The sequence below is a fragment of the Protopterus annectens genome, chromosome 1.part0 (genome assembly GCF_019279795.1).
Source record: "Protopterus annectens isolate FY-2018-M chromosome 1.part0, PAN1.0, whole genome shotgun sequence".
In the NCBI taxonomy this organism is placed as follows: domain Eukaryota; kingdom Metazoa; phylum Chordata; order Ceratodontiformes; family Protopteridae; genus Protopterus; species Protopterus annectens.
In genome coordinates, this window is record NC_056725.1 from 859,967,608 (window position 1) to 859,979,664 (window position 12,057).

General features: G+C 38.3%; 1 protein-coding gene across 1 annotated transcript in view; it reads right to left on the reverse strand.

Annotated features, from left to right (window-relative positions):
- QPCT (glutaminyl-peptide cyclotransferase) overlaps window positions 1-12,057 on the reverse strand; it is a 1,088,038-nt gene that overhangs the window by 408,331 nt on the left and 667,650 nt on the right. Inside the window, exon 4 of the mRNA XM_044063686.1 lies at window positions 1,581-1,757. Coding sequence (XP_043919621.1) covers window positions 1,581-1,757 — 177 coding nt within the window. The remainder of the gene's footprint in view (window positions 1-1,580; window positions 1,758-12,057) is intronic.

Consider the following 12,057-nt stretch of genomic DNA (forward strand, 5'->3'; position numbering starts at 1 on the left):
TGTATGCAAATTTTATGTTAATCAGCATGTAAATTTGTACCTATTTTTCATCGGCCTTTGTCCAGATTTTTGATGTTTCCAGGTTGAGAGGTATGATTCTCACTGTGTGAACACAGTGAATGATTTTTTTTCATATTGTCCTTCTTTTAGGAGTTCAACAGGTCATTTTTGAAAGTTACATAATCATCTGGTAGTGGGATTCTCTTTCAGTAACCATCCAATGACTTCCCTTTTTATTATCTTTTGACTAAAAGACAGAAATGTACAACACTGTTTTGGATGACAGCTGTTGACGTTTTTACATAATACTGGACTCTTTCTATAGTAATGGTTAAATATTTAAGTAATTAGAGTTTAAGTTTTGTGAAATCCATATTATTTTGGTAAAAAATTTCTATGATGAAGTTTCATTGTAACAGCAATGATTATAGCAGACTGGATGTGCTTAGACTGTCACAATGGGCAGCCGGGTGCATGCGGGCTAGAGAAAATAGGAAGTGATATCAGGTTATGAGTGTATAAATTCAGGTAACAATAGGAGTAGAGTTGGAAGCAACCCCCAGCTAAGCAGAGAGTCGACAGTTTAAACCACTGTGAACTCCTTCATCCTTGCCAGTTAGTAATTCCGTTTTGACGATGTTATAATATAACATCCAGTTGTAAGTCAGCTCATCAAATTAAAATAAATCAAATCCAGTTTCAGCAAAGCAGATTTAGTGAGATCATTTTTTAATGGTGACAACGACAAGAAAAACTTTTTTTAGCTTGAAAACGGATGAGAAACAGTGTGTGTGTGTGTGTGTGTGTGTGTGTGTGTGTGTGTGTGTGTGAGATTATGTAAAAGACTGGTTTCTACTCTTCAGACCACTTCAATAAAGCATTAGAGGAGTGTCCATTTCCAATGAGGTGCAGCACCTTCATAGATGATTATAACTGGAGCATAGCCCCTTCTAATGGGGGTGACTAGACTTTAACTTCTTTATACAATCAAAGTTTCCTTCAGTTGAGAAGACTATTTCTGTCAGGCAGTTTCAATGAAGAGTGGGTGGGTGAAACTTACTCTAGCAAACTAACCAGTAACTACGAGAAAACGCACTATTCTGAGCAAGACATTGGTATTCTAACACAATTGTACCTATTTTGGAGTTTACCCCCTCTCAGCAGGGCTCGGCATAGCTGAGTTAAGCCCAGGAGCATAAGACTGCAGGATACTTACAGTGGTAATAACAATTATTATCTTATGATGGCAAGTACCAAGCCTGAGGTTCAATCCATTCAACACCTAGCACATCTTCTCTTCAAATAAGCCTACTCTGTGTCACTAAGTCACAGAGAGGACAGCTTTCCATGTTTCCTCTGTAGCCCTTTTCTGGACAGCAGTCTTGGCAGAGTTACAGCTTTTCCCTCCAAAATGTATACATCTATGGAAGTAATCTGTCCTCATTCTTCAGGAGGGTTAGAGTGACAGAGGTAACTGTCTATATGTTTTCTTCGGCTGAAGTTAAGTCTGTAGTACCCTCACCAACACATAAATTATGGGTTTAACATATCACTATATAATATTTTCATGAGGTACTTACAATTCCACTCAGCAGGTTTGTATTTCTGGCACCCTCAGGATGTGCTGTACTTGCCATCTTCTGGGATAAATGCCGAGATCCATAAAGAGAGTCATAGTTAGTCCACTGATAAAATGCCTCCTCTCCATCAAAGAAGATAAGCTGTAGGGTGAGATCTGGTCTGGATGCAGAGCTGGTCTGTTAAAAATTAATATTTCTATTAGGGCTACAAATCATTTTCAATGAACATTGCATTTCCACATTACCATCTCAATAACAAATTGCAATGAAACAAAACTGTTTTAACAAAAGAACATAGAATTCTAAAATGAATCCGTGCATCTCTTTGAAATCATCATGAAGCTCTACAGAATTGAAAGGAAATTCTAGCTCCATATGCTAACTAGTTCTATAAGTGACTCTGGCCTGAGAAAAGTTACAAACTAGAAACTAAATTTGCCTGTTAAGTTTTGAGAACATTGATCCTGGGGGGTTACAAATGCCGCTAACAACTATACATAAAGTTCAGGCACGTATGACTAATATTAATACAGTGCTGTAAATCTGCATGTGCTGCCTTAGCCTTTACTGCACTCCATTCAAATGGTATTTAAGCAATCTGTCTAGTACATGCAGGTGTATAACTTGCTCTCGAGTAAATGCCACCTACACGATTAAATACCACCTACACAGTACACTTCAGTTATTATGATGACAGTGCATGATACTTGCCTGTTTTGTTTATTCTATTTGTCATACTTATCTGCCTTCTCAGGTTGCACCTGAAAGGAGGAAGTACATTTGTGTAAACAAACTTACCATAACAGTAGATGTCTGAATGACCACTGCCACTGTAGCCTTAGCCATATGGGTTATATTATGGACAGGATATAACAGCTGGCCAGTTTGAAATGTTTAAGAGCATCTTCCATGCACCCTAGAAAGGACTGGGAAGAAAAACTGGATTAGCAATTCACAAAGAAAGAATGGGAGGATATACATATGTCTCCCAAATATGCAACAAAGTCTAGAAGATTTAAGATCTTTGCTTGGAAGTGTTTACGTGCGTATTTTTCTACCCCATGTAGACTCCAAAGAGTTTTTCCTAAGGTAAACAGCAAATGTTGGAGGTGTGATGGGGAAGAAACAGTAATTGGGAACATATCTTCTGGGAATGTAATGAGTTGGCAGGTTTTAAAAATTCCCTGCAGGCTACGCTATCAGAAATGCTGGGTGAGCAAATTGGTATGACTAAGAAAATGATTTTTTGAGCTATGATACATAATTAGAATTGCCTAGACATAGTAAGGCCTTGCTGAGTCTAATTATGGTGGCTACCAAAAAAGCAATTACTAGAAAATAGAAATCAAAGTCTAAACCAACTTTATTAGAACTAGTGAAGTTAGTAACAGAGATGAAACAACTGGAACTGGGATCTTTAGAAAAGGGTAGGCGCAAATTACATAGAAAAAATGGAAATTGTGGGAACAATACATGCAGATGAGGAATAACATTTAAAAGAAGGCAGGATTTGAATGAGCTATGCAATGTCTGACTGACATTGACAGGATAGATTATAAATGAATAATATTTGCAACTACAATTATGTAAATATGGTTTGTTTTTATTTATATAAATATATGACTGCCCATGTCATAAGTAATAATTTAATAAAAATGTTTCTTGTTTAAAAAAGGGTACCTTCCATGCATCCTAACCGTTGAACAGCTCACAGAGAGTGGTATCAAGTCACTGTTTAGGTTGCCAGATCTTCAGACCCTTCTTTTCTCTGAGTAAGGAAAGCTAGAGCCCTGCATGCTACATATATGTTAAGAAAGAGAAAAAAGAAAACATAGTCAAACCTTGGCATAAAATATAGTAAAATAAGGGGGTGGAGGGAGGGTGCTCCTGTTGCAACAGTGGTTTATTCAAACATCTACTGTTATGGTAAGTTTACTTACACAACTGTACTATGTTCATCATTTGATCACTGTTCCAGTAGCTTAAGTTACATGGGTAGAATACTAGAGCTCACAAAGAAGACCAGGAAGAAGGGTCACAGTCCAGAAGTCCCTAGAATAATCCAGGCAAAGCGTACTCTGGATCTAGAGAAAGAGTTTAATTTGTAGTTCTTGGTGAAAGTGTGATTGGCAAACTACATTAGTTTGTAGGGAATTGTCATGGCAAACCCTTTTAAAGTTTGATGTTTTAATTGGCTTGAATCAATATGTTTCTCTTCCTCCTGTTTTAAAGAGAAGGTCTTATATGTTAAAGGATTAACACTTCCTGTCACCCCTACTTTTTAGCATATTTACTCTTATTTTACAGGGATGTCTTTTATTCTGATGAAGTTCTTGTAAGAGGAACAAAAGTACTAAACCAAATTGTGTCAAGTACTTCTTGTACAGTATACTTTTTTTGTTTGCTTTGTTTGTGGTTGGTAGAAGTGTACACATATGAAAATGTTGCTGCCTGTAGACTATTTGGAGAGTCCACTCCTTTCCAAAAAGTCATAGAAATAGCCAAAGCCCTAGTAGAGTGGAACTTTGACCCTGCCTGTAAGTGTCTTGTTATGGTGAAAGTAACAAAAAGCAATAGCACTGGACACCTTTAAAAACTGTTTGCTTTGACATTGATTGTTCCTTTTTCTTATACTTCAGAATTCCTGAAGGTTTTCTCCCTATCAATACTGTATCTAAGCTGCCTTTGGACAACCAGACTGTGTAAAATTCTTTCTCCCCTATTTTTTGGTTCTGGATAGAAAACAGGGAGATGAACAGCCTGGCGGTAAACCCTGAAACTACTTTCAGCATAAATTAATGGTTTGTTCTCAAAGTTAAATAATGTTAAATCAGCATAAGAGCTTGTAACTCAAATACTTGTTTGGAAAATTCAGTGCAATAAGAATCACTGTTTTCCAAGATAAGAACTTTAAATCTGCCTCATTAGGAGGTTCAAAAGGTAAAAGTGTACGTTTTTCCAACACAAAATTAAGATCTCAAGAAGGTGCCACCTGTCTTCTAGGTGGGAAATATGTAAAAACTTTTTCAAAAACTGTTTCACTTGTGACAGGGCAGAAGGGGAGGATCTATGGGGAGACAAGCAGTGATGACCAACAGGCAAATCTTAACAGATGTACAACCAGAGGTGTCTAGGCCTGAATAAAGCCCTGGTTCTTTCTTTGGCACCAACCAGGACATCTGTTCCACTTAGCCAAATATATTTTCTAGTAGTAGGCTACTTAGCCTTCTTAATACCTACTCCATGTTCTCAGAAAAACAGGTGCCCCAAGGGTATCAAAATTCTATTATCCGGGTAGTGAGCTGAAGAAATTAAAGTCTGGGATACATCAAATAACCTCTGTCTTGGGTGAATAAATCTATTCTGTGAAGAAGCTTATGGCAATTGCCTTTGGCCATTTTCAAAAGATGGGAGAACCACTGTTGCTTGAGCCAAAAGTGGGTCACCACAATTATTCTGACAGAGTCATTCTGAATCTTTAGAAACACCCTAGTTGAAAAAAGAAGAGTGTAAAGGCATACAAGAACATTCCCATCTATAGGAATGAAAAAGCATCAGACTTCCATGCCTTTTTGTAGGGAATCCTGGAGCAGAATTTCTTTGTCTGTTTTGAATGAAGACAAACAGATCTAGTGAAGAGTTTCCTACATATGGATCAATTATTTTCAGACTCCCAGACTGAACTTCCATTTGTGGGTGGGGATTCTGTCCTGGTTCCACTCAGCCTATCTGCAGTAACATTCTTCTCCGACAGACGTAAGTAGCCTAGGGATAAACTGTGTTGCATTACTAGTCACCAGACTACCATAATGAGTCTGCAAAAGGGGTAGGATTTTGTTCCCCCCAATTGTTTATGTATTATATCACTGTGGTGTTGTTTATGATTACTTGTAGAAGGCCTGGACACAAAGCTGACTTAAAGATTTGAAACTGTTTATTATAGCCATCATGTTTCAGTTTGTCCTGCTTGTTCCCCAGACTCTAAACATTTACCCCCTTTGGAAAAGCTCCCCAAGCACAGTCTGAAGCACATGTGGTTACAAGCTGATTAGGGTATGGAAGGGAGAAGGGGAGACCTGGGTTAAGTGATAACTGGTCCATCCACTAGAGTAGCTCCCTTTTTACAAAGGCCAGCAGTGGAATGTAAAATTGAAAGGGTTGCTGGTATTGGTTTCGAACTGATTTAAGAAACTACTGAATCTTCTTCCTGTAAAGCATGGCCAAAGGAGTCATGAGAATTGCAGAGGCCATGAAATCCAGAATCTTGAGACATTCCCTGGTTGACGTCTGAGACTGACTAGCGAATATCAGAAATTGTTCACTGTAAAACTCTACTTTGTCCTAAGGAAGAAAAACATCATGAAGGATGCATCCATGAGATACCCCACAAACGTTATCCTGTCAGAAGGAGGAGAAGATTTCTCTAAGTTCAACTCAAATCCCAGACTAACAAAAAGGTTCTTTACTCAATCCACAAATTCTTGATGACTTGTAAAAGAATCTGCAAAAATAAGGCAGTCATTTAAACATGGCAAAATATGAATTCCTTGCAGCCTTGACATCCTCTGGAAATTCTGGGATTGTAGCCAGGTAAATATGCTCATCACTGACCCAGTAGCAGCTTCTTTAGATACATTATCAGCAGTGTCATAAGAACATTTTAAACAGTGTTTTTTATCTAAGAAACAGGATATTAAATAATTCAGAAATGCCACAGTCTTTCAACTGGGGAGGTCAACAATTAACTTTCCTCATATTCTCAAAAGAAGCCAGCAAAGAATTGGACATGAGAGCCCGACAATTCACTATTCTGAAGGGTAAAGTCGAAGAAGAAGACTAAACTTTTCTTCCCAAACCTATCAAAACACTTCCCCTTCTTTGTTAGCAAGAATAGGGTTAGCTGACAAAAGATGTATGACAGACAGTTTTGACAAAGATAGTGAGTGAGACAGATTACTGCCGGGTCTGATCTAGGGTTTGAAAAAAAACTGTGTGTCTGAGGAATCTTATATAATTTATCAGACTTCTTGGGGGAGTAGGCTAACTGTCAAGCAAATGCTGTTAAGAAAGCATCCTCTAATACTGGTACGAAGAAAGGAACAGATGCAGGCTAAAGAAAATCACATAAGTCATAATATTGTTATAGTGCATGGTGAGTGATGATTACACTCCGATATTCGGAAAAAGACAAATCAGTTAAGTACAACTATAGGAATAGGCCTGATCTTAACAAATATTTAGTACCCTCTGCTTATTCTGTTAAGGTTGGGTCTCAAGCTAGGCAGTCAAATCTGACAGTACTGACCAGCAAAAGACATCAGCAGAATAAAAAAACAGATTTGTTTTTGTTTGCTGTCCGTACTGATAATGTGTCCCTGGCTTACTGTTATAAACTTAAAATTTGCTACAGTAACAGTATGAGTATTCTCCTGCATTTTCTGAAGAATAAGAAGTCTGAAACTCAAATGTATGTCATTATTTAGCTACTTCAATCCTCAGATACTTGTCTGAAAAAACAAAGATTTTATGAGGAACAGACCACACATATAAGGCAACAATCTGGATATTCAGCCAAAATCTGGACATTTGAGAGGCATGGTAAGGTGTGAGAAAGCATAAAGGACTGTGTTACACTGTCTTCATGACAACACTTGCTAAGTGCCAAGGGCTTTATGGCTTTGAAAGCTGACAAAATACATAGTGCTTTTTTTTTTTCTTTTGTTTGTGTAACTAGTAGTACATGAATTTTGGAGTCCGTTTTAGAGATAATGGCTATATTCTGTTGTTTAAGCTGCTGTATAAAATCTGTGCAAATCATCTGGAGAAGCAGTCAGCTTTGTAGGAGATGGTTGCTCGAAGAATTAATAGGACTTGTTTAGACTACACACTTGGACATTACAGAAGACTGCTGCAACACCACAATGTGATATGACTGCATAGACAACCACTGAATATTGTAGTCAGCTCAGTCTATACTTCCACCTGCCCAGGAAAGAAAGCAACCCAGTGATCGGGAAAATAAGAAAATAAATCAAAATAAACTGACGTCCTAGTCTCCCAGCACATTGTGCTCTGTGCAAACTGAAGCACATGTAAGCTCCTGTTGTTTAATTACTTGGTCCTTTAAGAAGGGAATGTTATCTAACTCCCTACTCGCACTGATCAAAGTATAATTGTGATTTTTAGTTTGAGCCCCAACAGCGTGCACACTCGCAGGGTTCTCTAGCTTTTATGGTAGGTGGTAGCAAACAGCCACAAATCCTCCCAAAGAGCCTTCACCTATACAGCTTTCTTAAGGCTTTCTGGTCCAAGCTATTCATTATAGTGTCCTTTTCAGGTCTACCTTCTTACCCTGATTGTTTTTAGACTTTACCCTAAGTAACATCCTTAAACTCTGGCCTATTAAGTTAATTAACTAAATTACCATCTACAGTCACTATCACTCTATCAGTGCACAGCCCTTGCCTGCAACCACTGATACTTTTTTGGCGCTCACCTCTGCTGGTTTTGCCCCCGCTCCGTTTGCCCTGTGGGCTCACTCTACCCTACCCCTAAATCTCACCCACCCCCACTACCTCTAAACTTGTACACATCCATAATCACCTGACAAGTCCTCCTCCAATTATCAGTCCCAATCAATTATCAATTACCACCTTTCACAAACCACACCCCAACCCCACCTCACGACAACACCCTACTACCATTCCAACTTAAATTACAATGCAAATCCTTCTACCCTCACTCCTACTTGCCCTGACTTCCCTATCCTACACCACATCCATACAAACAAGCATCCCCCTAGACAATACCTCCTTCCATACAACACATACTATAAAATCCAACCACCCCCACATACATTTCAAAGTCTGTCCTACACTATTTAACACTAGTATTATCCTACACACCCCAAAATCCAATCCACTATCAACCATCAATAAAGAAGCAGCTTGTGTATCCCTCTCTAGCCTAACCTATGCCATCAAACACCTTTTCAAACTCAGCAAAATACTCCTTATTGCTGGTGACATACACCGAAACCAAGGACCCTCTTCCTCTGATCTCCCCAAAAGATCTCAAACTGATCTCCTAATAATTAACATCAACACTAGAAGTATTTCCAACAAACTCCAAGAACTGCAAGCTTTTATTACTCACTACTCTCCTGATATTCTAACTATTACTGAGTCCTGGCTAAAACCACATATCCCTAGTGAAGAAATCCTACTACCAGGTTATAACATCATAAGGCAAGATAGAACAAATAGGAAAGGTGGTGGAGTAGCAATACTGTTTAAAAATGAAATAAACCTAAAGCAATTCCTTAACCCTCTACCTACTTTTCCTAATGCTGAAATCATAGCCTCTACCCTATCATTAAAAAAGAATAAAACAATTAACACTCTGTGCTGCTATATCCCTCCCGGAAATAATTAATCAGTCATAGAAGAAATCCTTCACTGGCTTAATCTGAATTCCCTCAAGAAACAATCTTACGAGGCAACCTTAATACTGACTGGCTAGCGTGCAGCTCCAGCAACCCCACCAACCAAATAAACCTCTATGGCTTCACCTAACTAATTCTGTAACCCACCAGAACTGATAAAAGAAACCAAAAACAAACCATTATTGACTGGACACTAGTCAATAACCCTAAACACCACTATCAGACTGGTTGTTTACCAGATATACTCAGTGACCATCTGCCCACTTTTCTCCTAAGGAAATATACAACTAGTCAAAAATTCATTACTTATAGACTAATCAGAGATGATCGCAACTGTACCACAGACAACCTAAATAGCATTCTAAAGCAATGTAACTGGCAGCCACTAAAAACCCTTCACCTTGATCAGGCAGTAGAATACTTTAATAAGACATTAATTTCAGTTCTAAACTCCATTGCACCAGAGAGAAAGATCAAAACTAAAACTAACTAAGCTCCCTGGTTAAGCAGGGACACAAGAGCCCTACTAAAAACCAGAGACAAGGCCTGGAAGAAACGGAAACAAGAAAACACGCATCAAACTAAACAAAACTATAACCAACTCAGGAACCTAGCTAAAAAACATACTAAACTAGACAAAAAATCTACTTCTTTGATCTCCAAAACAAACACCCAAATAAATCCCAAAAGTTCTGGCGCAGTATCAACTCCCTACTGAAACCTGGCACTATCGCTACCCCACCCCTTCCACCTCCAATGAAAACAATAATGATATAGCTTCCCAGTTTAACTGTTATTTCATAAACACAATCCAAATTCTGTCCAACAAAATACATAACTCTAACAACTTATCAGCCACAAATGCAGGAACCCCTCCCTCCAGCACTACTAATCTTCCATCTTTCTATCTCTCACCTGTCTCTACATCTAAAATCAAACAACTCCTCCACACCCTAAAACCTACTACTCTTGCAGCAGACAGAATACCTGCAAAATTCCTAAAACTTGCAGCTGACTCCCTATCCTACCCAGTCTCAATCCTAATAAACAGGTACATTCAAGAAGCCTATGTACCTCAATTATGGAAAATATCTTACATTATACCTCTGCATAAAGGTGGAAAATCTTATGGCTTTTCCAACTATCGGCCTATAGCTATACTATCCCCCCCTTATCCAAGCTCTTAGAGAAATGCATACATTACCAAGCCATGCAATACTTGAAAACAAACAATCTTCTCTACCCCACCCAACAGGGATTCCGGCCTCATCATAGTACAACTTCTGCCCTTCTCTCCTTTACCAATTAAGTTAACTATCATAGAAACCACTGCTATCTTTCTGGACCTGTCAAAGGCATGTGACATGGTCTCACATCCTAAACTATTGGGTGCTCTCCACTCACTATCCCTTTAATTCTCCCACTATCTCCTGGTTCAAAAGTTACTTATCGGACAGAAAATCTGTGCAATGGCAAAATCAACTATCCCCCCTCTCCCTAACTCCATAGGGTACCACAAGGTTCAATATTAGGCCCACTTCTCTTGTCTATTTTTAAAAACAATTTACACACCGCCTCCAAACAAGCCTCACTAATACAGTACGCAGATGACTCTACACTCATCTGTGCAGCCCGATCTGTCAACACCTTGCTAGAGCAAGCCTAAGAATCATTCTCTGTTATTGAAACTTGGATGACAAACATCCAACTTATCCTAAACCCCAACAAAACAAAACTTCTCCTATTTACCCCTAACAAAACTAAAACTACTCCCGCTGATTTCTCTATCTTATCAAAAATTGGAACTATCATTTCCCCACCAACCCACACAAAGCTCTTAGGGATAGAAATAGACAACAACCTATTCTTTGATCTACACATAGCTCAGACTATCTAGAAAGTTCATAAAAAAAATGGGAACCCTTTATAGACACAAAAACTTACTCATAGACAAAGCAAGACTCACTCTAGCTCAAACTCACCTCCTATCAACACTTACCTATGCTGCTCCAATCCTGACACATATTAAAAAATCACTTCTGGACAAACTAGAGTCAGGTTATAATAAAACAGCCAAATTTACCAACAACTCCCCTTTCATAACACATCACTGCCAAGTACTAAAACAATTACAATGGCTAGAATTTCCACACCTACTATCATACTTACATCTCGCTTATGCCTTTAACATCATAAACTACTCAGAGGAAACTCCAGCCCTACAATAGTTACTAACCTCCTACTCTTCCAGTCGCCCTCTCCACTCATCAAACAAACCTCTCCTCAGTATCACATCTGCAAACTACACTGCAGGCAAAGCCCTTTTCTCCCACATCATAGCTAAAAATTGGAATAACCTTCCTACTAATATATCCACTGCCACAACAAACTTTATCTTTAAAAGACTATTAAAACCACGTCAGGAAAAGCTGAATCTGTCCATGTATTACTTGAAAAATTAGCATATCTTCGCTCCTCCTCGACAACACTCAACATCATATACACCTGTATTTGCACACTTACATATACTCACTTCCAATTAAGCCACACTGGCTTGCTACCTCCTTCAGTGTACACTCACTAGGAAATGTAAACAGTAATTTAAAATAGCAAATGTAGTCACTACCATTCTTTTGTAACATTTTGTCTACAGATATTGTAAGATATTATTATATTCATGTAACCCTATATGAATTGTGATAGATTCTTGTATCATTTGTATTTTTTATACTTATTTCATATTGTATTGTTCTTGTTTTGTTTTCTTCTTGTCAAACGTGGAGCTTTTCTCCCTGGGCATCCACTGAAAATGGACCTGGTCCAGTTAGATTTTTCCCCTGTTAACAAATGTAAAATAAATAAAATAAAAATAAATAAAATAGATAAAGCTCCATTCACTACAAAGAATTATGGTCGGATCTCTGATCATAATCCTTTGTGTTGGGATACTGGCATTCTTTTTGCTTTCACTAGAATAACTCCTTCATTTTGGTAATAGTGTCAGAAAAATATAACTTTTCAGGAGGGGGGTCT